This window comes from Rhinatrema bivittatum, chromosome 8 (genome assembly GCF_901001135.1).
Source record: "Rhinatrema bivittatum chromosome 8, aRhiBiv1.1, whole genome shotgun sequence".
Taxonomy (NCBI): Eukaryota; Metazoa; Chordata; class Amphibia; order Gymnophiona; family Rhinatrematidae; genus Rhinatrema; species Rhinatrema bivittatum.
Window position 1 is genome coordinate 211,681,618 of NC_042622.1, and position 25,637 is coordinate 211,707,254.

General features: G+C 48.3%; 1 protein-coding gene across 7 annotated transcripts in view; it reads right to left on the reverse strand.

The window, feature by feature from the left end:
- The window catches only part of RAD51D (RAD51 paralog D), a 175,801-nt gene that overhangs the window by 138,800 nt on the left and 11,364 nt on the right, over window positions 1-25,637 (reverse strand). For 5 of the 7 annotated variants that reach the window (XM_029613008.1, XM_029613012.1, XM_029613006.1 and 2 more), the window contains exons 2-3: window positions 21,990-22,080; window positions 6,041-6,102 (exon numbers count right to left, since the gene is read on the reverse strand). In XM_029613008.1, coding sequence (XP_029468868.1) covers window positions 6,041-6,102; window positions 21,990-22,071 — 144 coding nt within the window. In that variant the 5' untranslated portion in view covers window positions 22,072-22,080. Of the gene's footprint in view, window positions 1-6,040; window positions 6,103-21,989; window positions 22,081-22,170; window positions 22,200-25,637 lie in introns of those variants that run through there. The other 2 variants (XM_029613009.1, XM_029613011.1) reach the window with 2 other exon arrangements.

Sequence of the window (25,637 nt, forward strand, 5' to 3'; positions counted from 1 at the left end):
GGCGTCGATCCCCTGGGACTGCGGATCTCGCCTGCGACTGAAGTATCTGGGTACTTGAGCGTTGGATCTGTTTGCTAGAAGATCCATGTCTGGAGTCCCCCACCGATCCACTAACATCTGGAAGGCTGTGGTTGACAGCTTCCATTCTCCCGGGTTTAGACTTTCCCTGCTGAGGAAGTCTGCCGTGGTGTTGTCCTTCCCGGCGATGTGGACGGTGGAGATGTCCTGGAGATTTGCTTTCGCCCAGGTCATCAGGGGGGCTATTTCTAAGGATACCTGTTGGCTTCTGGTTCCGCCCTGCCGGTTGATGTAGGCCACCGTGGTGGCGTTGTCCGACATCACTCTGACCGCTTTGTTGCGAAGTCTGTGGGCAAATCGCAGGCAGGCTAACCTGACTGCCCGTGCCTCTAGGCGGTTGATGTTCCACCCCACCTAGTCTTCGTTCCACCGCTCTTGGGCGGTTAGCTCTTTGCAGTGTGCTCCCCATCCGTGTAGACTGGCATCTGTGGTGAGCAGGGTCCAGGTTGGGGAGGATAGTCTTGATTCCCGGCTCATGTGGTTGGTCTGTAGCCACCACCGTAGCTGGGTCCGGACTCTGGTTGGTAGAGGTAGGTGTACGGTGTAGTTCTGGGATCGTGGACTCCACCGTGATAGAAGTGAGCGCTGCAAGGGTCTCATGTGGGCTCGCGCCCATGGTACCACTTCCAATGTGGATGCCATTAGACCGAGGACTTGCAGGTAATCCCATGCTGTGGGACGGGCGGCACTCAGCAAGGTCTGGAGCCGGTTCCACAGCTTTGATCTCCTCGTGGGGGTCAGGCTGACCTTGTCCTCCTTGGTGTCGAATCGGACTCCTAGGTATTCCAATGACTGCGATGGCTGTAGGGAACTCTTGTTTGTGTTGACTACCCATCCTAAGCTTTCCAGTAGAGTTATAACTCTGTTGGTTGCTCGGTGGCTCTCCTCCGGTGATTTCGCTCTGATCAGCCAATCGTCCAGGTAGGGATGAACGAGGATTCCTTCCTTCCTGAGTGTCGCCGCCACCACTACTATTACCTTGGTGAAGGTCCGCGGTGCAGTGGCTAACCCGAATAGTGGTAGTGATGATTCAGGACCTTGAAGTGTAAATAGCGCTGGTGTTCCTGATGAATTGGGATGTGCAAGTAGGCTTCCGACAGATCCAGGGATGTGAGGTACTCTCCTGGCTGTATTGCACGTTTGACTGACCGCAGGGTTTCCATGCGAAATCTTGGGATCCTTAGGTGTCGGTTGACCGACTTGAGGTCCAGGATGGGCCTGAATGTACCCTCTTTTTTGGGTATGATGAAGTAAATGGAGTAATGCCCAGAATTTATTTCCCGTGCAGGCACTGGGGTTATGGCCTCTAGGGTCAGGAGTCTGGTCAGAGTAGCTTCCACTGCCACCCTCTTGTGAGGGTCGTGGCAGGGAGATTCCACGAATTTGTCCGGAAGGGTTCGAAGTAAGTCCAGGTAGTACCCTTCTCGGATGATGGCTAGGACCCACTTGTCCGAAGTTATCTCGACCCATCTGCGGTAGAATAGGGTTAGTCTGCCCCCTATGGCTTCTTCCCTTGGATGGGTCGGCTGAATCTCATTGTGGGGTGCGGCTGGGGCCTGGACCCGAGCTGGTTCCCCTCTTGCTGTGTTTGTTCCGAAAGGACTGGTTCCTGCCTGTGGGGCAGGGCGCTTGATAGTTATTCCTGTAAGGGTTGAAGCGCTGTGAGCTTTTGCCTCTGGTGGGCCTGGGAAAGGGACGCTGGTTTCTCTTCATCTTGTCTTCTGGCAGACGAGGTAATGGAGAGTCGCCCCATCTGTTAGCCAGTTTCTCTAGTTCGCTGCCAAACAGGAGGGATCCCTTGAAGGGCATTCTTGTGAGGCGTGTCTTGTTGGAGGAGGCGTCGGCCGACCAATTTCGAAGCCAGAGTTGTCTCCTGGCTGCCACTGTGGATGACACTCCTCTGGCAGCTGTGCGCACTAGATCGGAGGCAGCGTCAGTGAGGAATGATAGTGCTGGTTCCATGTCTTCTCCCGGGGTGGTGTTCTTGGCTTGGGATAAACAGGAACATGTCACCACGGTGCAGCAGGACGCAATTTGCAGAGACATGGCTGCCACCTCAAATGCTTGTTTTAGTATGGCTTCCAGGCGCCGGTCGTGTGCATCCTTGAGCGCCGCTCCTCCCTCCACTGGGATGGTAGTGCGCTTAGCGACCGCGCAAACTATGGCGCCCACTTTGGGGCACGCCAGAAGCTCCTTGGTTGCTGGGTCCAGGGGGTACATGGCCAATAAGGCTCGACCCCCTTTGAATGAGGACTCCGGCGCATTCCACTCCAGGTCAATTAGCTGTTGTGCAGCCTGTAAGAGGGGAAAATGGTGGGACGTCTGTCGAAGGCCCTCCAGCAGGGGGTTCATTCTAGGTTCCCCCGGGGTGCCTTGGCCCGGGATAGCGAGTTCCAATAGGCATTGGGATACAAGATCCAGAAGCTCATCCTTTGAGAAGAAGCGTCTCATGGTTCAATGCGGCTCTGTCCCCGAGGGAAGTTCTCCCTCCTCAAGGGGCTCGACTTCTTCCTCGGAGAAATCCGTGTCTCCGTAGATGGGGCTTCTGGGTGGTGGGAGCCTGTGCCTAGGCCTCGAGGGTCCTGGGGCATGGTCTTCCGGTGTCGCATATGGCTGGTCCGCCCGGGGTTCAGTCTGCATCTTGACAAAGGGGATTCACACCTTCCCTTTAAATAACTCCACCCAGGAGATTGATGCTGGGTCCAAGTTGAGGGGCGCCGGTTCCCTGGGGGTCCCCGTCTGTGGGATGGAAGCACTGGGGCCTGCTAGGTCCAGGGTGCCCCCTGAGGAGCTAGCACTGGGCCCTGGGTGGGACTGGCCCTGGCCTGGATCTCCCAGGGCCTCCTCACAGTGTGTGCATAGGGCGTCTGCTTCCTCGCTCTGGGCGGCTCTGATGTGGCATGCTGGGCAGAGGCCTTGAGCTTTTATGCCTATTTCTGGAGGTGCCGTTTCTGTGGACGCATAAGCTCTTATGCGCGCGCAGCTGTGCGCCTTGTACTGTGCGCCTAACTTATGCGCGTAAGGTTTTATGTGCGCCTAAGAATATGCGCCTACCTTAAATTATGCGCCCAAATATTTTTATGCGCCTATAATATGCGCACAATTAATCTTGTGTGCTTAGCTTAATTTGTGAACTCGGACGGCGGGCGGCGAACAAGGCCAAGATGGCGACGGCGAGCGTGTGGGCAATATGGCGACCTCCTTGGAGGGTCTCAACGTGGGCAGACCCTGGAACAGCCGGGGCCTGGCCCTGCTAGGGCGAATCAACCTGGTGGCACTGGTTCTCGAACTGTGCTCCTCCTCGATCTTCGGAGACCGGTTCAAGTAGAAGATGTACGCCTTACCTTGTCTTCGGTGCTTCCCGGTTTCATCCCGGGCGGTCTCCGGCTGTGGGGGGAGAGGGTAAATACCTTCACTGCCGCGCTCGAGGGGGTGCACCCGCTGCCTCTCAGCCACGCCCGAACTCCTCTCGCTCGGGGGCTAAGTCCTCGCCGCGATTCGGCTACTGGACCAAGGCTGCCTCTACACCGCGCCCGAACTCCTCTCGCTCGGGGGCTAGGTCCCTGCTGCGATTCGGCCACCGGACCGAGGCTCTCACCTCCGAGGGACCACGGAAATCACCTCGGGAAACTCTACTGGGGGAGGGACCCGAGGGTATCACCGCAGGAGTGCGGGGCTCGTCTTCAGGTAGGATTTTGTTCTTAATTTTGGTCTAACACTCGGAGAGCGTGCAGATAGCTCCTAACTGCTTTGGAGACGGAAAATACTGAGGTTCTGCACTTCCTGCAGGGGTATATGTACTAGGGGTTGACGTCAGATTGAAATCTGATCCGTCTCCAACTGCTAGCACGAGTCCATCTGCTACACGCTAGGAAAAGAGCCGTTGTTGTACGGCTGCTAAGGTTGGTGCCTTCAGTTGTTTCCAATGTAATGCTATCTCTGCCCTTGCTGCAATAAAGATTTGTAAAGCCAACTTTTGCGCATTGGTGTTATATTCTGTTCTGGGGAGACCCAGTAGCGCATGCCAAGGCTGCACGCTACAGGGTGAGTGAAGCAGCTGCGTAAGCCATCGAAACACCGTGTACCAGAAGTCTCGAATCTCGGGACATGTCCACCAAATGTGATAGTAGGTGCCCAATTCACCACAGCCGCGCCAGGATAGAGCTGATACCTTTGGGAAGAACCTATTAAGCATAACCGGTGTGTGGTGCCAGCGGTAAATCATTTTATAGCAGTTTTCCTGGAGTCCAGCTGATATGGAACATTTGCCAGCCATAGCGTAAATAATGTCCCAGTCACTGTCTGCTAATTGAGTTTGGAAGTCTAGCTCCCAGCTTGTGCGGCATTTAGGCACCTCAACCCGTTTACCATTAAGTATGGCATATATTTTAGAAATAATACCCTTGATGGTCAAAGCATACTGACACAGGGTCTCAAAGAGCTTGTTAGTGGATCTCACAGTGTGCCGCCTCAGCCCTTTAAGCACGAACGCGTGGACTCTGGCATACATAAAAAAGTCAATGGTCCCTTCCGGATAAAAAGAGCTCAATTGTTCTCTGGTTAGCAACACTCCCTTTTGGATAATGTGGCCCAAGCATTGAATCTCTGCCGCTGACCAATGTTTAGCAGCCATTGAACGCTCCAAGAAGGGTGCCGCAGTGTTGGTGAACAGACAGGTCATCAAGGAGTAACTTTCCATGCCTACCAGCACCTGTTTCCATCTGTGCCAGATTTGCATGGTGGTGCGAAGGGCGAAAGGAAAGTATTTGAAAGTATCCCATGTGCTGCGAGGTTGCCATGGCATAGCAGTTATAGGAAAGGCACCCAACAGCTCCTGTTCAAATTGAACCCATTGTGGGACCTCCTGCTTGCTGTGTAGTACCACTAAAGCACGAAGCTGAGCCGCATTATAATACCAGGATAAATTAGGCATATGTAGGTCTCCCCTATTATTGGGTTGATAGAGAATTGCCCTCGCTACTCAGGGAGGATAATACCAGGATAAATTAGGCATATGTAGGCCTCCCCTATTCTTGGGTTGATAGAGGAAATCAAGGGTTTTTAATCTGATAACCGTAAGGTCCCCCCTTCTCCGATCTTCCATTCTTTGCTACCCCAAGTACACTAGTGCAGCCTCTCCCCAATTCCCTCTAGCACTCCTCCTAATATTTACTGCCCCTCTCTCCCTCAACCCCCCAAAATATAATGCCTCCTTTCTTTCTCCCTCAGTTTTTCAATTTTTACTGCCTTCTACCCCCTTCCAATCCTCCTGACCTCTAATGACCTTCCAATTTTTATTGCCGTCCCTTACCTCACTTGACCAGTCCTGTAAGCCTGCCCTGGGGCTCTTATTTTCAGCTGGTGGCAATGAGCTAGCGTGCGTTCGCAGTTTCTACAGTGGCTATACCTGTCCTTGCACAGGTTTCCTGTTACCAAGAAAACCTGTGCAGGGGAAGGACTGCTGCAGGACCTGTGAATGCATGCCAGCTCATGGACCCAAATTAATTTTGTTTCACTGGCTTCGTCTACCACAATATCTCTAGGGAGGGCCACGCAGCCTTCAGCCACAGGTCAAAGAGTTCTTGGAGGCTAGATGTGATCTACGAACCATATATTGCCCTCCAATTCTAATTATAGAGATCATATGACACCCATACTAAAAAAATGTATATTGGCTGTTATTAAATTATCATAAGCAACTTAAATTAATTACTTATGCTAGTTTTTAAAGCCATGAATAAACTTGGTTCAAAATATTAAAAACCCCCTTGGTCTCCTATCATCCAAGTCATTTGTTGAGATCCTTGCAAGGGCACCTACTGTTCATCCCTCCTGCAGCGCAAGCAAGGCTAACAGGGATATGAGGAAAAATTCCCACTATTATAGTTTGATGGTTGTAGAATTCGCTATCTACAGAGATGACATTTAGTAAAAAGACTTTCTGCATCAGACACCATCTTACCTTGTAAGACACGCAGCTTTTGCGTGCAATTTCCTCCAGGTCAGATGATACAAGATCCACAACTAAGAACCCAAAAAACAAAAATTGGAAACATCAACACAACTGCCCCTGAAATGTTTGCACATTACAGATCCCCTATATAAAGAGATTACTCTATTTTGTTGGGGGTCTAATATGAAATCTTGTAATTAGAATGGTTTCCTACTATTACGACCGAGCCATATATGGAAGATCTGAGGCAGTATGGCAAACTTTGGCATTGCTATATACAAGGTTGGAAATACTCAAAGTATGAGACTGCCCAGATAAGTGTTTCCCAACAGTCTCCTGGAGGCATGCCTAACCAGTGAGGATTTCAGGATGTTCATAATGAATGATCATGAGATAGATGTGCATACACTGGAGATCCAGAGTATGCAAATCTCTCTCATGCATATTCATTGTGGCAATCCAAAAAACTCAACTGGTTAGGTGCGCCTCCAGGAGAAGGCTGAGAAACACTGACCCAGGTGATTAAAATTTGATGCCTGGCATTAGCCCTGATCTAAAGGAGGTGCTGCAGTTGGACAGAGCTTCTGCCTGTATCTGGAACTAAGGAGAGATACCATGCCAGGCAGAGGTTGGACAGAAGTTGCAGTGGAGTAGAGGTGAAGCAAGAAAAAGAAATGAAGCTGGAGGAAAGGAAAATTGGTTCTTACCTGCTAATTTTCGTTCCTGTAGCAACACGGATCAGTCCAGACTCCTGGATTTATGCATCCCTGCCAGCAGGTGGAGACAGAGAAAGTTTCACCGACACTGCTTGATAAGCCCTGGTGCCACCTGCAGTTCCTCAGTATTGATACATACCCAAGCACAAAAAACTCACTTGCAAAAACTTGTAAAACTATAAAAACTTGAAACAATTGCATAAGCCCTGAATAAAAATCTGCACAGAAAAAAGACCACAGCTGAGTGGAAGACACTCCACCTCCATCGAGCAGGTGGGCTCTGGACTGATTCATGGTACTACAGGAATGAAAATTAGCAGGTAAGAACCAATTTTCCTTTCCCTGTGTTGTGCTGGAGGTGGACCCTTGGCCTGGTGCAGGATTGGTATGGCCCTCTGGTCAGACTCAGAGAGCACCTGCCACCAGGAGGCGGAGCACACGAGGAGACAGAGGCTAACTGGAGCTTCGCCAATAACAGTCCGGAATTTCCGTAGGTTGAGCCCTTGGGTACCCAGATCATCCGGACTTAGGTGGGCCTCAGATGGTCTCCTGGAAAAGTAGTGGAGGGGTTTTCCCACCCCGAGCAAAGGTGCGTGGCTGATGCAGAGAGAATGGACCAGACCCGAACTGGAAGCTCCGGAGACCTCAGGGAGGTAACAGTTCAGGAAGGTTCTCCGGGCAAGGCAGGCAGCGCCTGCGGGTCTAGTCAGGTGAAGGCCGCGGGTGGATTCCAAGCAGGTTAGTCTGGTAGCCACAGTAGGCCAGAAGAGAGTGTCCGAGTGAAGTGCAAGGGTCAAAGTCAGAGTATGAGTTGTCAGCCAAAAGCAGGGGTCAAATACCAAGGTCAGTCAAGGCAAGCAAGGGTCGGTTTGAGGCAGCAGACGAAGAGAACGGTCAGGCAGGCAGTGGTCAGTTCCAGGCAGCAGATGAAGAGAACGGTCAGGCAGGCAATGGTCAGTTCCAGGCAGCAGATGAAGAGAATGGTCAGGCAGGCAGAGGTCAGTACCAGAGATCAGTCCGAGGAGGTACTATCTGAGTAAGGACACAGGAACACACGGAGACGCTTGGAACACAGGATAGGCAAGCTTACTACACCATGGTGTCGACCCGATTGCCAAGGCGAGGTCCTGGGGACAGGGCCTCGCTATATAGGGCCTTTAGGTGATGTCATCAATCTGCGCCCCCATCGGTGTTCCCGCGCCTGGCCCTTTAAATCGGTGCACGTCGGACACATGCGCCTAAGGGGTGGGGCCAAGGCGGCCGAAGACACGGAGCCCCGACGGGAGCTCCGCTGCGAGGCCTGCAGTGTGAAGGAAGCCAGAGAGGGCAGTGGTGAGCGACAGGGATGGCGGGAGCTGACAGCAGCGGCGAGACCGGAGCTAGTCGAGGGTAGTGCGAGGTAAGCAGGCCTGGTCGCAGCACCCATGCAGCCAGGACACGCAACACCCTGTACATACCGGATCAGTCCAGACTCCTGGGATGTACCAAAGCCGCCTAGCGGGGTGGGACCCAGAGAGTCCCGCTCGCAAAACACTCTCGCCGAAAGAATAAGTTTCCAGAACCTGGACGTCTAGGCTATAATGTGTCAAAAAAGTATGCAACGACTTCCAAGTAGCGACCAACAAATCTTTTGTGGCGACACCAACTGAGCCTTTGCCCACGATGCTGCTTGTGATCAAGTAGAATGAGCCCGTAAACTGTCAGGCACCTGCCAGCCCTTGAGAATGTAGGCTGATCCATTAGCCTCTTTGAGCCACCTCACAATGGTAGCCTTGGAAGCCTGGGAACCATTCGTTGTGCCACTCCACAAAACAAACAGGTGATCAGATCTCTGAAAGTCATTGGTCACCTCAAGATGTTTCAGTAAGGCCCTCCGAACGTCCAATCGCCTGAGTTCCCTCGCATGAGGAGAAGCAGCATCCAAATCGGGAAAAGCTGGAAGTTCGACCTTCTGATTAACATGAAAGGCTGAAACCACCTTGGGAAGGAAAGATGGAACCGTACGCAAGGACACACCCGAATCTGAAATCTGTAGGAACAGATCCAGACAAGATAAGGCCTGCAACTCTGATATTCTCCGTGTTGAACAAATGGCTACTTCAAACGTCACCTCGCAAAAGCCAAGCCGCAGAAGCGATCTGCCCGATTGAAAAATATGGTTCCCTGATGGAGCAGATGAGGAAGGTGACTGAACCGTAGCAGACCGTCCACAGCCAAGTTGACGAGATCCACAAACCATTGGTGACGTGGCCACTCCGGAGCTACCAATACGACGTCCCCTGGATGTCTCTCTATCCTGCTCAAGATCTTCCTCACCAGAGGCCACAAGGGAAATACGTAAAGTAGAACCCCCTGAGGCCAAGGAACCACTAGAGCGTTGACTCCCTCGGCTCCGTAGTCTCATCTGCGGCTGAAAAAGCGAGGCACTTTTGCATTGTGGCAAGACGCCATCAGATCTACATGAGATAACCCCATTTCTTGCAAATGAGCTGCATCGCCGACTCTGACAATTCCCATTCACCCGGATCTAGAATACTGAGAGTTAGAAAATCCGCCTGGATGTTCTCGTTGTTCACAATATGAGAGGCCTGCTATCTGGGTCAAGTGTGCCTCTGCCCAGAGAATTAACTCCTGAGCCACCATCCGGCTCTTGGTACCACCATGTCTATTGATATAAGCCATGGTCATCGCAGTGTCTGACAGGATTCTGACTGAACGACCTTGGACCATCAGCAGAAAGGCCAGCAACGTTAAACACACAACTCTGGTCTCCAAGCGATTGATAGACCAGGATTGCTCCTCCAGCGACCAAACACCCTGAACTGGCTGACACTGGCAAAACTGCCCCCCAACCAGAAAGACTGGAATCGGTAGTGACAACAATCCAAACCAGGTACCTTTAGATTGACCCCCCCCCGAAGTAGGTGAGAATATTGGAGCCACCAAGAGAGGCTTCTCCTGCGTAGGAACATCCAGCAATACTAGCTGATGAAAGCCTCTGCCAGCGGATTCCATTGTGCCAACAGAGCTTTCTGTAATGGTCTCATATGTGCAAAAGCCCAGGGAACCAACTCGAGGGTGGAGGCCATGGAGCCCAGAACCTGTAAAAAAAAAAAAATAAATAAAAATCCCAGGTTCTGGGCACCTGCAACGCCAATAAACAGTGGACCTGTATTTGCAATTTGCATGCTCTCTCCTCCGTCAGGAACACCTCACTCATGTTCATGTCGAACCGGGCCCCCAAATACTTGAGACACTGGGAAAGGTTGAGATGGCTCTTGGTGAAATTCACTACCCAGCCCAGCAATTGTAGGAGCTGAATGACCTTCCTGACTGTTGCATGACAACTGGCCTCCGACTTTGCCCTTATGAGCCAATCGTCGGGATAAGGATGCACCAAAATTCCCTCGCGCCGCAAGGCCACTTCCACTACTACCATGATCTTGGTGAAGGTCCATGACGCCGTGGCTAGCCCAAAAGGAAGGGCCTGAAACTGGAAATGCTGACCAGAATCATGAACCTCAGATAACGCTGGTGGTCCCGACAAATGAGAATATGAAGATACGCCTCCGTTAGATCCAAGGTAGCTGGGAACTCCCGACTGCGAATCAGCGCAATCACCGACCTCAGGGTTTCCATGTGAAATCTCGGAACTTCCAGTGCTGCATTTACCCATTTTAGGTCCACAATGGGGCGAAAAGTACCCTCCTTTTTTAGAACCACGAAATAAATGGTGTACCTACTGGTGCCCTGTTCTTCTGGAGCACTGGCACCATGGCTCCTAAACCTCGCAACCTGTCCAAGGTCTTCCAAACCGCACGTCGTTTTGCCAAGAAGCCACCGGGCGGGGGGGAAGGGACACACCAAAAAGAGGTTGTGGATGGGATGAGCAAAATCTAAAGCTTAATTATCTCATGATCGAGAGGATCTCATGATCCTGAGTGAGATTGGGCCCACTCCTCATAGAAAAGCGCTAGATCTATTTGAGATGAATCTCCAGCTTACGGTCCTGGGACATCTTTAAAGTAGCGCTACCGCTACCAGAATAGTCGTCTTCTTTGTGACAGCAGACACTGCAACGTCCACTTTTGGCATAGAGCTCTAAAATCTGTACGGGTAAGGAAGAGAGCTTAGACATAGCTCGGCCCACCTGTAAGCCAGCATCCAGAGAATTCCATTCCTGATCCATCATTCTCTGCACGAACCTATGATAGGGAAAAGCAGAGGGAGAACTAACAGTCCTGTCCAGTACTGGGTTCGCCCCATCCAGGTCCAAATCCAACTGAGGGAGTTTCAACCCGAGCTCCCCGAGGACCTGCGGATTCAAGGGGTTTAATTCTTCCGGATGAAACAAAACCAAGAACCTTGGGAATGTCCCCATCGGACACTGGCATATCGGTGACATCGTCCCCCAGATTCGGATCACCAGCATCTGGATAGCCTGCATCTGAGATGTCTGCCATGCGATCAGGGGCTGGGGCCCCCAACAAGGGGAGTCTCCAAGGACCCTCTGGAATCCTCCGTATCCCCCTCCGACTGCGGTGATCCCAATAAACACTGAACTCCGGGGGCCAGACTACCCTGAGACCGAGTAGGGCCTGACTTAGAAGCCTGAACGGCTGGGGATGAAGGAGGAGGGGCCAGTCCCACCTGCTGAAGGTCTGACCCTTCCTGCTGCGCCAAATAGGCGCGGTGGAGCAGCAAAATAAATTCAGGCAAAAAAACACGGGGAGCTTTCCCCTTAGGCCCAGTGCCCCCCGACCAAGATAAACCAACAGGCAGCGCCTCATTCACGCTCCCCTGACTCCCCACAGGGCCCTGGTGCACTGGGGAAAGCCACGGCGAGAAGTCCTCCTCCCCCCCCCCCCCGAAAGCCGGGGAACCTAAAATGGCTGCCGTTCCCGCACTGGCCGAGGTCGAAGGCCTGACGTGGGAAACACCGTCCCCGGCCGCAACAAATTGGGCAGCCAAAAGAGATGCGACATGCTGGCGTTTCGCGGGGGGAGGAGGAAGAGAAGGCCCCTCACCACTTGATACGCATGCCAAACAGAGAGAGACGGCCGAGGAATGCAGGAACTGCGCGGCAGGCTCGGCCCTGAACCATTAGCATGCACCCAACACCGGAGCATAAAGAGACCATCCCCTAAAAACACCGCCCAGATAGCGAAAAGGCCGCCTGTAGAGACTTACCGCCCCACTGCAGCTGCTTCCTGCTCAAAACGGCAGATCTGTGTTTCTTTTCTTTTTTATTTTAAAAACTTTACAGAAAGAACAGGGCCTCTGCTCTCCTAAGCAGAGAGGAGCTGTCTAGCTTCAGTTCAGCCTGAATACCAAGGCGAGAAAGCCTTAAAAAAAAAAAAAAAAACAGCTGACTCAAGCTCAAAAGCCTCCTAGGCTGCCTTGGGAAGGGAGGAATCTGGACCACCAGCTTTGCACCCCAACAGATGGGAGCAGGAGCAAGCGTACAAAAAGGTCAATGACCTCCATCTCATCCAAACAGGGAAGGGTTCCCAAAGGGGAACCAGACTCCTAGGAGAAAGGCTCCTGAGAAAAAGACGACAAAAAAGACAAAAAGACCACCAGAAACTGCAGGTGATTGCACCAGCCACCATCTGCTAGAGACAGAGAAATACTGAGGAACAGCAGGTGGCACCAAGGCTTATCAAGCAGTGTCAGTGAAACTTTCTCTGTTTCCATCTGCTGACAGAGATGCATAAACCCAGAAGTCTGGACTGATCCGGGTACATACAGGGAAGGGGAGAGCGGAAAAATGCAAAAATAAAGCTTAAAATCCCCAAATAATAAAAGCATAGAAAACAAAACAAAAAAAAACCAAAACTATGGAAGAAAAAAGCACTGCACTAACTCTTTAAAACATTCTTGGCTGGTGCCCAAGTTTTCCAGCTTGGGCTATATCTTGGCATGGCTAAAAGTGGTATGGACTAGTCACTTCCTACTGCTACAAAACATTCTGTAAAGCAGCAATTTGAGGAGCCAGAGTGCCAACAGAACAGCTGAACATTAGCTGTTTAACAAGAATTGACAAACTGGGTCAAGCCTGTGGGGTCCAGCTAGTCCACCATCTCATCTCTGTCAGAAAAAAGTCATGGGTGCTTAGAGGAAATGGGCCATACATAAACTTGTCCATTCCTTGTTATACCCTTCCAATATCTAGCAGTCATAATTCAGGAATGTACTGTCCCCACAGCGACATAACTGACCACTCATTTAGACAGCTGGTGATTGATTTATCTGTCATAAAAGTTGTCTATCTCCTCTTTGAACCCAGTTCAAAGAGGAGATAGAGGAGTACTTTAATTCAGTGAATCATGTATTAACTGTATAGATTATATTTAAATTGCTCATTTTAATTTGACTAGCAACATGATAGATAGTTCCCTACTTTTATTTATTTTAATTTGATTGACATCAACCACAATCCTTTACTTATTTTACATCATGTGCGCAATTTTAACATTCGTTCAGTACGTACTAGAATGATTGAACACCGCTCTAATATTCGAACCGGCTGTGAATCTGCACCTCTAGTCCCCCATCGGGACACATACGGAGAATGATTTGAAGTTTGTGATCATTGACGTCGTACCTCCGCCTATACGAGGAGGTAATTTCTCTGAAATTTTGATACGAAGGGAACAGAAATGGATCTATAAGCTCAACAGCCTAACCCCTGACGGTCTTAATAATGAGATTGAATAGCACTACTTCGTTTAATGACGCTTTGTTCTCGTTTTACTTTCTTACTTCTGATTGCCGGTGGGTGTATGTGTTGGTACGCTTAGATTGGTGCAGCTCTCTCACGCCAAAGTTTGACCCTTTAAAGCTCCGTTTCAGTCTGTACTGCCTGCTCTCCCTGGTTCTAGCTTTTTGGACTATTCACAAAGGTATGTGTCTCAGCATCTAGTCAGAATATTGCCTCTTCTCACAGATGGTATTATTGCTGATAAAATTTATTTCTGTTTGAATTTTCAGTGGTTGAAATTATACACTGTATTAGTCCCTCCCGACGCAGCTTCATGCGAAACACGGGTCCGTGTCGGGGACCTCATTGAGAAATGTATTATACTACAATGAGCTTTGGTTGAGCCGAATTGAATTGATGAAAAATTAAAAGAAGTTATTCTTCATTTTCTACAAAATTTGTGGACTGTGTACATATTATTTGCACCTCCCCTCTCGTTTGTGCGCGCAATTTTAACAGTGACATATTTTACTAATTTAATTTGTTTTTCTATTGCGCTAATTTTATTTTATTTTTCTATTTTAAAATTGTTCTTAATTTTGATAAGATGCTATTAGGTCTCTTTTCTATTAATTTAAATTGCAACTTTTATCGTATCTTAAGCTTGTAAACTGTTGTGATGGCTTGTCTGAACGACGGTAAATAAAAATGTATTAAATAAATAAATCGGTCTCCAACGCAAACAGCTTCACAAGTTAATTGTGCATTTTGTGAAGAGGGACACCTTTGACGTTTAATTTATTTTAAACTGCTGCGTAATTAATTTATTAGTTCTTGGATTATGGAATGTCATTTCTTATTTACTTTCTCCACATATTTCATAAATATATATATTTCTATTATAACTCCCCTCAATCATCTTTATTCCAATCTACAGCTCTAGCTGTCCTTTTTTTTTTTTTTTTTTCCTCATATGAAATTGTTCTAGTTATCTTTTCTGTCATTCTCTATACATTAAGTGTATAATTTCCTTTTTGAATTGGAATGACTAGAACTGCAGGCAGTATTCAAACTATGGGCACACCAAGGAGTTATATAATGATATAATTGCATTTAGTCTGTAAACCTTCTCTTATAGCACAATCCTAATATTTTTCTTTTTTCAATGCTTTTTTGTTCCCCATATTGTTCCTTGTACTGATGGAACAACTAAATGTATACAATAGTAATTTTCACTGTTTTCTATGGTAAATATTTCAAAGCAAACCAAAAATAAAATGGAAAAAAAACAACACCCAATATTCTACCAATTTATTAATATCAAAATTGAGCCAAATGTTCTTGGGAACTACCAACAAAATTTTCCAAGATTATTTTTCTAGGTGATAACAGCTATAGTACAGCTCATTATCTAAAGGAAAATTGGTTCTTACCTGCTAATTTTCGTTCCTGTGGTATCAAGGATCAGTCCAGACCGCTGGGTTGTGTCTCCCATCCAGCAGATTGAGTAGAGAAAAAAGTTGAAGGCACCCTCTGATAACCCAGTGTGCCACCTGCGATCCCTCAGTATAATCAATATCAAAGCAGAAGAAGTAAGGTGAACAACCAATGACTAGATCAAGATAATGCAACTAAACTGTGCCAAAACTATATACATAAAAAGAGCACGGATATAATATTTTATCAAAAGTTGTCATTCTTCATAGTCTCCTAAACACTGCAGAGAGAAAAAAGAAACAATTGAGCCGGACTCTCCGGAATACTATACCCCTGGGCGGGGGCGTCTGGACTGATCCTTGGTACTACAGGAACAAAAATTAGCAGGTAAGAACCAATTTTTCTTTCCCTGTACGTACCAAGATCAGTCCAGACCGCTGGGATGTACCAAGCTGCCTAAATGGGGTGGAACCCGGAGAGTCCCGCTCGAAGCACACTGCTGCCAAAAGAATCGACCTCTGGAGCTCGGACATCTAAACGGTAATGCTTAGCAAATGTGTGCAGAGATTTCCAAGTTGCTGCTCTGCAAATCTCCTGCGGCGAAACTTATTGGCTCTCAGCCCAAGATGCTGCTTGAGATCGAATCGAATGAGCTTTCGGACCATCTGGCACTTGTCGGCCGTGACATATGTATGCCGATGCAATGGTGTCCTTGAACCATCGGGCAATGGTAGCCTTGGAAGCCTGACATCCCTTCTTAGGACCACTCCCATAAGACAAAAAGATGGTCTGAGAGACGAAAAGCATTAGTCACCTCCAAGTATCACAGAAGTACTCGGCGGACATCTAGTCTCCTCAAGTCCTGGGTCTGAGGAGAATTCCGATCCAAAACTGGAAATGCAGGCAACTGAACGGACTGGTTCACGTGAAATGCCGAGACCACCTTAGGTAGAAAAGATGGTACTGTCCAAAGCGAAACCCCAGAATCCAAGATCCGCAAGAACGGTTCCCTGCAGGACAACGCTTGAATCTCCGATATACGCCTAGCCGAGCAGATTGCCATGAGGAATACCGTCTTGAGGGTTAAATCCTTCTGCATAGCACACTTGATCAACTCAAAGGGCGGACCGCAGAGTCCATGGAGAGCCAAATTCAAACTCCACGATGGACAGACGGCACGCACTGGTGGATGTAAATGTTTGGCGCCTTTCAAAAAATGTGCCACATCCGGATGAGAGATGTACCATCAACCTTACCTCATAAACAGCCTAAAGCCACTACCTGAACACGGAGCGAGCTGTATGCCAGACCCTTCTTTAAGCCTTCCTGCAAGAACGCAAGAATATGCACCATAGTGGCCCGGCGCGGGAACACTTTCAACCGGCTGCACCATGAATCGAAAACCTTCCATACTCGAACATAAGTAAGAGAGGTAGATGTTTTCTGTGCGCGCAGCAGAGTCGAGATAATCGCATCCGGATACCTCTTCTTTCTTAATTGACGCCTCTCATAAGCCAAGCCGCTAGACAAAAGTGAACTGCCTGATCGAAAAATACTGGTCCCTGTCGAAATAAATTCAGAAGGTGACCAAGACGCAAGGGGCCTTCGACCGCTAGGTTGATCAGGTCTGCGAACCACGGCCTCCATGGCCACTCTGGAGCTACGAGAATCACTAGACCCTGGTGGGACTCTATTCTTCTCAAGAATTTTCCCACCAGCGGCCAAAGATAAAATACATAGAGTAGCACATCACGGGACCACTGTCCCGTGTTCCCTCCTGCGACTGAAGAAATGAGCCGCCTTCGCATTCAGTCGAGTAGCCATCAAATCCAGTCGGGGCACCCCCCCCATAGACGAATCAGGAGCCGCATTGCCTTCTCGGACAGCTCCCACTCTCCAGGGTCTAGCTGCTGGCAACTGAGAAAATCTGCCTGAACGTTGTCCACTCCGGCTATGTGAGAGGCCGCCAACCAAACCAGATGGCACTACGCCCAGGCCATCAACCTGCCTGCCTCTGTGGTGACTGGACGACTTTGTTCCTTCTTGTCTGTTAATGTACGCCACCGTCGTCGCATTGTCGGATAGAACTCTCACCAATCGATGTTGAACAAGTGGGAGAAAACTGCGTAATGCTAGACGAACCGCTCTTTGTCTCCAAGCAATTGATGGACCACTTGGATTGCCGAGGTGTCCACTTCCCCTGAACAGATCGTGACTGGCAGACTGCCCCCCAGCCGGAAAGACTGGCATCCGTCGTCACAATCATCCACTGGGGATTCTCTAGATCCATCCCCTTCTGTAAGTGATTGGGAACCAACCACCATTCGAGACTGGTCCTGGCAGGATCCATGAAGGGCAAAGGCAAATGGAACTCCTCGGACTTGGGATCCCAGCAGGAAAGCAATGCCCTCTGCAACGGTCTCATATGAGCAAACGCCCAGGGGACCACCTCCAGAGTAGACGCCATAGAGCCAAGAACTTGCAAATAGTCCCACACCTTGGGCAAAGGAAGGGCCAAAAGACGGCGCACTTGAGACATCAGCTTGAGCATTCTGTCCTGTGGGAGAAAAACCTTGCCCACAGCCGTGTCGAAACAGGCTCCCAGGAATTGCAATCCCTGGGAAGGCACCAAGTGACTCTTCGCAAAGTCGACTACCCATCCAAGGGATCCGAGATGATGTAAGACCGATTGAACCGCCACTTTGCAAAGAGCCTCTGACTTCGCCCGAATGAGCCAGTTGTCCAAGTAGGGGTGAACCAGAATCCCCTCTTGTCTGAGGGCTGCTGCCACCACCACCACCATCACCTTGGTAAAAATGCGAGGACCCGTCGCTAAACTGAACGGAAGCGCCTGAAACTGGGATTGCTCGCCCAAGACCGTAAACCGTAGAAACCTCTGATGACGCTCTTGGATTCCTATGTGCAGGTCTCAATGTCTCCATGCGAAAACAAGGAACCCGAATCGCTCTGTTGACTTTCTTTAAGTCCAATATCGGATGGAAGAAGCCCTCCTTCTTGGGCACAATGAAGTAAATGGAGTATCTTCCGGTCTGGCGTTCGTTTAGTGGGACTGGGACAATTGCTCCCAGATCCTTCAAACGAACCAAGGTCTGGAGTATTAACTGTTGCTTTGTCTGGAACCCGCAAGGGGACACCAAGAACAGTTCCCATAGAGGGCGAGCAAAATCCAAAGCGTAACCATGTTCTATGATGTTTAGAACCCACTGATCCGAGGTGATCTTGACCCATTCCTCACGAAACAGAGAGAGGCATCCTCCAATCTTCATTGGGCAGACTTGTTGGCAGAGAAACCTTGTGAGGCTCCCTCACGCGGAGGCCGTTTCCCGTGAAAGGAATGGGCCCAAGCCTGGGACCGCGATGACGCCTGCCTCGGAGCAAAAGATGGGACCCTACCCGTCCGAAAACGGCATTGACCCCAAAAATGACCCCTAAACAACCCGAAGGGATGAGAAGAGAGGGGCTTGTCCTCCGGGAGCTTGTAAACTTTATTATCCCCCAAGACTTTAATGAGATGCTCCAGATCACCACCGAACAACAACTGCCGAGGCCATCGTGCGCAAGGAAGTACGTAGAAGATCATATAAGGCATCAGCAGTATAAGCCACAGCAGATTCCAAACGATTCGCCTGTTCAGCCTCCGCCGGGGGAAAGATCCTGAGTTGTGAGCAACTGTTGCACCCACCTAAGAGTAGCTCTCTGCATGAGGCTACAACAAACAGCTGCCCTGACGCCGAGCGCCGAAACCTCAAAAATCCTTTTGAGAAGAACCTCCAGCTTCCTATCCTGGAGGACCTTAAGAGCTGTGCCTCCCGTCACAGGAATGGTCGTGCGCTTAGCGATCACCAAGAAAGCTGCGTCCACCTTAGGGACCATAAGCAAATCCAAGGACTCCTCCGGAAGTGGATAAAGTTTTTCCATGGCCCTACTAACCCACAGGCTGGCCTCCGGCGCATCCCATTCCTGAGTCAGCAGCTGCCAAAGCATCGGGTGAAAGGAGAAAGTTTTAGGTGGAGCCCTCAGCCCCGACAGAACAGGGTCCCCCTCGCGGCATGGAGAAAAAAAATCAGCTGAGCAAACAGTAAGTTCCTCCGGAGACCCGGGCACTTAGAGCAGGTTTTTTTTTTTTACATAAAATGGAGCCGGTTAGCCAGGGGAAAGCACTTCCCTGGGTAGAAACAGTAAGTAGCTCTCTTCAGAGGAATGAGGCATCTCTGGAATCGTAGGGGGGAGCAACCGGCCCGCCGGTAAATCCCCCCTACCCGGGTATTACTCACGTTCTCTGGGTATAGAGACTTGTGGGCACAAAAGCCCTGCCTACTTACAAGAGGGGGGACAGACTAAAGCTGTCCCCCCTCCTAGAGAGGATTTGTACTCTCTTTGTGCTTTTTCCTTTTTTAAAAGTACTTACTAACACTGATCTAGTCAAAGGTCATTAAGGATATAAGGAACCCCTTCCCAATATAAATAAACACCCAAAAATTTGGAAAGGACCAGGGCCGCAGGTTATGTCTTCCTTCATCTGCTGGAGTCAGAGAAATACTGAGGGATCACAGGTGGCACACTGGGTTATCGGAGGGTGCCTGCAACTTTTTTCTCTGACTCCATCTGCTGGAAGAGAGACACAACCCAGCAGTCTGGACTGATCCTGGTACGTACAGGGAATTCATTTTTACCCATCTGCATAACAGTGTGTAAACCTCAAGAATGCCATTTATAAGCTCACACCTTTGCTTGCTTCCACTTGCATTTCTACCCCTTTAACTTAGGGGTAACTCCAGTGCTCAAGGGCCACAAACCTAATGAATATGCACGAGAGAGATTTGCATGCCCATTGCCTTAATTGTATGCATATTTATTTTATATGTATTCATTAAGGTTATCTGGAAAACGTGACCTCAAGGAATGCTGTTGCCCACCCCTGCTTTAGTGTCTGACAGAAAGAGCTGAATCATCTAGCTGCTACATCTCTAACACTTGCTCTGGAGAGTCTTGAAGCAAGAACTGCATAATATACTGAGTCAAAAGCAGGGGAAAGAGCCAATAGGATCAAAAATCCCATTGCTCTCTTATCCATATTCAACCACGTCACAGCGAGCACAGTTTCTGTACTAAAATCAGACAAATTCCGATTGGCAAGGGTCAAGAAAGTTAGTAGAATCTAAAAACTCAGAGAGCTCTGGCAGCCCAATTCCAAATTACCTTAGTCGAAAAATGCAAGATTTGAAACGGGCCTATAATTATCGTATCACATGACAGAGGCATAGCCATTAGTTTGTTGTAAATCAGATTTGGCTGGGACCTTCTTGGAGCTAACTTTGCCCATGTCTTTTCAGGCACTCTGCATCACCAGAAGAGTTATACCTTCTGTATTAATATTAGTGATATTTTTCTTTTCAGACGTACTTTGCCAATGCATTACTGCCAGGGGATGAGTCAGCCTTAGAGTGATATAGTGCGGAGTAAGGCTATTAACAATGCCAAACAAGGCTTTGAAGTTAATTTTGGTTGCTAGAACAGAATCTGTATAATACTTCTGAGAGAGCAGGCGGGCCTTGTGCTCGTTTGCAATATGGTGCTAGGCTAACTTCGTGAGTGAGCCACAGAGAAGGGGAGTTTGGGGGGCGGGCTGGGGCGGATGGGACTGGGTTTCCAGTACTTCAGTGTAGGGTCATTGTATAGCTTAAATTTAAACCATGGAGGTACTGGGAATGCTTTGCTCTCGGAGGGTAATGGGAGGAGTTGGGAGTTTAGGGCTGTGAGGAATGGGCAGAGTTTACATACTCTGTCTCAGTTGCATCCCTTCCACCCACCCTTATATTCTGATTGTTATATGGGGTATTCCTGCTTTGTCGCAGCTAAGGGGGGTGGCAGATTGTCCAAGCCTGTTTGGGGTTTTCAGTGTTATGCTGAATGGTCTGCTGACTTGATGGTGGTCAGGTTTGAACTCTTCGGAGAGCAACTGGGGGCAGCTGTCCCCATACAGCTCCTTGTTGGGCGGTGGCGGGGGTCTACAGATTCGACTCCTTGTTGAGCGGTGGTCGTGGGAGTTTATGCTATTCAGGAACAAGCAGGTCTGGTGGCCTGGTGATCATCTTGCTGGCTGGTGGAGGATGTTCACTGAGAGTTCCTTAAGTTTGGTCCTGGTGGGTCGGGCACTTGGTTGTTCATGTAATAAAACTGTGGCCTATTGATTCCACTTTGTTGTCTGTGTGTTTATTGTTTGGTTCTTTGTAAAAGGGCGAATGCAGTGGGAAGTGTATGTCCTGGCTACCCTTTTTTTTTTTTTTACCAAATTTATTACCATCTGATACTATTTAAGTCTCACACTGCATGCTACTTTGACTCAGCCCTCGACTTTTTCCATTGTCTTTCAAACTGTGAGAACTCAGCAACCCCATTAGTGGTCTTGTGAGAGGAGGGATGATGGCGACAGTGAAGTGCTCCCTCCATGAATAAGGAACATAGTTCTGCACCTCAAATACCATCACAAACTTTTGTATTCATTCTGCTCTCCTTAATTCCCTCAAAGATTTTACCTGCCTATGTACACCCTCCATCTCACCTTTTTTGAAGAACTGAAAATGCCTACTCCTATTTAAAACAACATGCTTCACACAGCTTACTGAACATGCACCCACATTCTTCTCCTAGTAGCGTCAAAGTCCTAGCATTTACCCAAGCAGTTTCTGGTTTCTCAGTATTACCCATTAGCTATACTTATGATTAGCAGTCAACTCTTTAAAAATCATTTCTGACATTCTGTCTTAAGTAGACATTAGCTTTGAGGTAACAGTTTCTGTAAAAAAAAAAAGGAGAATACATATCGAATTTGTTGCTGGAGAATGCGGCTAGTAGATAGCTATGTTTGAAAACGTTTGGAAAAGTTTCTGGAGAACAGATCTATTAACACCATTACCTAGGTAAACTTACTGCTGGCAGGGAACGAGAGAGAATGGGATTCCTTATTAACATATTGAGAAATTCTTTCAAGTGACTTGCACTGGCCACTGTCAGAAACAGGAAGCTAGGCTCAATTAATCAATCGTCTGATTTAGCATGGAATTTCTTATGTTCCTTTTACCTGTTTCGATGCTGTTATTTTTCAAAGCACAAACCATATCTGCTGTCAGCCCAGGACACAGCCCTTCTCGGAGAATAACCATGATTGACACCTAAAGAAAAAAGGTGAGTAAAACACACCTGTAGAAACACTTAACTACAAGAAATAAAAAAAGCAGTGCATGAAAAACATCAGAAATTACTTAAGCATCAAACTGGCCAGAAATACAGTCCGTGCAAGCCACCAATTTTCCTTGGCACATGTGTAATAATTAATTCCTTGTTAAATGTTATAAATTATTCTGTAAAATGTTAACAGTTCTAAGTTATACTGTAAAAATAAGCAGCCCATGCCTTATTTGCTGTTCAGTTTATACGTGAACCGATGTGATATCTCGATTAAATGTCGGTATAGAAAAAACAAATAAATAAATAAGATAAGATACGTGCCCAAGCTTTCATACATTATTGTCTAGCATCCAACCAACACTGTTGGCTTCTAAATACAGCTGGAAATCTTTCCATAGATCCTCTGCACAGTGATAAAAGACTTACTTAACCCAAGCACTGGGGTGGACACAGACTACTCTGAGCAGATCAGAATGACTCCTAGGAGATGGAGTGGCACAAGGTATGGAGCAATGCAACAGTTGTGAAGCACCATGAGATAGGATCCCCAGACTTGCACTATTAGTTATGTTATAAATTCTCATGCTTAAACCAGAACAAGTTCCCTCCCATGTCTTTTGCTCTACCTCTCAACCCTTTTTCTTCTTTTGCTCTCCATACCTGACCAAGAAAGTCCAAATTCTGTTACAATGCTGGCTTCCACCACCTCTGCTGGTAGGCTGCTCCAGGCATTGTCATATTCCTCTATGATTTGTAGAAGCCCAGAACTTAATCCATTACTCAGAAACTTATCTCCCAATCACCAAGATCTGCAACAATCCACTCAGGATTGAGATTGTACCCAGCATACCCAGCATACCCTGGTTCACAAGTGAAGTTCATTCCCGATGTATGTGCAAAGCAAACAAATTATCCGTATTTTTCGCTCCACAAGACGCACTTTTTCCCCCCCAAAAGTGGGGGGGAAAAAGGTCTGTGCGTCTTATGGAGCAAAAAAAAAAATTAACTACAACCCCCCCCCCCCCCCCAAGACTTGCCAAAAGTCCCTGGTGGTTCAGCGGGGGTCCGGGAGCGATCTCCTGCACTTGGGCTGTCGGCTGCCAGTAATCAAAATGGCCCTGATAGCCCTTTGCCCTTACTATGTCACAGGGGCTACCGGTGCCATTGGTCGGCCCCTGTCACATGGTAGAAGCAATGGATGGTTGTAGCCCCTGTGACATAGTAAGGGCAAAGGCTATTGGCGCCATTTTGAATATTGGCAGCCAACGGCCCAAGTGCAGGAGATCGCTCCCGGACCTCTGCTGGACCACCAGGGACCTTTGGAAAGTCTTGGGGGGAGGGGGGGTCAGGAGGGTGGGGGGTTGTAGTTAATTAAATTTAAGGGTTGGGATGGGGGTTTTTCTGTTGGTTTTTTTTTTTCCAACAAAGAACGATAAAAGTTTTCTGATCTGGGGAGTGGACAGAAATGGCCCTCCCCAGATCCGAAAATGAAATGGGGACAAAAAAAATGTAATGCCCTCCCCTAATTTGCTCCATAATTTGCACAGATGCCCAGGAACAGAGGCGGTTTAGCACACCTTTTTTTTTTTTTAATTTTATATTCCCGCTCTGAATCCTAGGTGCGTCTTATGGAACGAAAAATACGGTATACGAAAGCCAACACTTTCACTCCTTGATGTTTCCAGTTCTTTAAATAACATGCTCCATCTGTTCAGCACTGGTTAGTGGCTGAAGGCAGTCTTTTGTGTTTTTGTTGGAATTTTAAGATCTATTGTTGCCCATATAAATTCTCTGTGTTTTCTTATTGCTTGTTCATATGATGGAGAGTTTTTATGCATGTTGTATTGTACTCCACCTTGAACCTGCTTGCATGATCCCGTGCTGCCTCGTCTCCTCAGTCTGTATCAAAGCAAGACGAGATGCAAAGTAACAAACTGTCCGGGGAGGCAGGAGAGTCAGCATGGCTAATTCATCTGCTATCTACGGAAAACACAGTTTACGGTGAGCAAACTTGCTCTTTTCACGTAGATAAGCAGCATATAGCACATATCATGTGTCCCTGATGTACCCAGGAAAATGCACTTAAGTTTAGACCATAGGCGGACAGTTTTATGGTGGTGCTGTCTTAGTGGTGTGGATATGTATAACACTGGGATCGTGTCTGTCCTGTGTGGTTATTCGTAGTCTGCTCGTAAGCAGTAGTGGGAAGTTATCAGATATAGCGAGGACTCTGGGTTTGTGATATAAGTACCAGAGAAGGTCATTCATGGAGATGGTCCATGAAGCAAGTACAGTATGGACCTGGTTTATGAAATAGGTGGTAAACCGGGTCTTTGAATGCTGCTGACAGCAGTCCGAGATCCAAATCAAGAGAGTGTCATTGAAGATAGGCGGTCTCGGGTATTCGGATTAAAGGAGACATAGAGCTCTGGGGCTCTGTAGTCAAAAAGATTGTGACGTTGTGAAAAAACGAACGTTTGGTTACAAAAATAGCATATGGAGGGTAAGCTTGCCATGGTAGGCTCAAGGTTTTTGGGAAACCCATGAGGCGGTAGATTGGTTGATGTGGAAACCAACAAGCAGCTGTATGTGATAAGCAGGATGCGCATGCAGCGTAACCCTGTCCTGGTGAAAACACGATAGGGTGGTCAGCCCAAGATGGGGTGCAGTGCACTATGTGCCTGGCTGAGGTGGAGGCAATCGAAAGGCTGCCTTTAGGCGAGGGACATGGGTGAGAGTGTGAAGGGGTACCCCTGGTGGAGCATGGATGTGCTGTATCACTCTGTGTACGTCCTATGGAATTATAGGTTGACGGGCCGTAATCGGAAACACAAGATCCCCGACATGAAGTTGGAGGTGAATGGGCAGAGAGCAGACACAGATTGAGATATGTCAGAGCCGAAGTTGGTCAGAGGGCTCTGGGAAAGGAGGTGGAGGAGGACCTGAAATGGTCTGGTGGACTGGCACTGATAGCAAAAAACACACAAAGGTGCATTGTGCTTTTTCTTTTTTTGGTAGTTTATGCGAAGGAGAGTGCGTTCTGCGACGAGAGCAGAAGAACTCCAAGCTCAGGGGAGAACCCGGATCTGGGGTCTGAAGCGCGAAATTTAAATGGGTGAAGCGATGTAGAAATTACCGCTTGGGCGAGTAGGTGTTGCAGGATTTCCCGAGGGATTGGTGGGCCAACGATAACTGCTTTAGGAGGCGTATCATGACTGTGTGGTATAACATTAAAAATTAGGTACGCGCAATCTGCGATGTAGTTCTGAATAGTTTCTGGAAGGCCGGTAATGGGAGTAGACCTTTCTCAGTCTACGAGGACTGCGACCTGTGAGAGAGGACGGGCAGTGGCAGCAAAATAGGTGGAGTAGATTGTGATACTCAGATGCGAAGAGGTCAAGATGGGAAAAAGGCCTAGTGCATCTTTCCATTCCCTATTTTCTTTTTTAAGTTGACGCCTCTTGAGAATACCAGTCAGGTATGAAAAAGTAAAGGTGAATGCTTGCTTTCTATTAGATATTTGATGGAATGTATCGGGTAT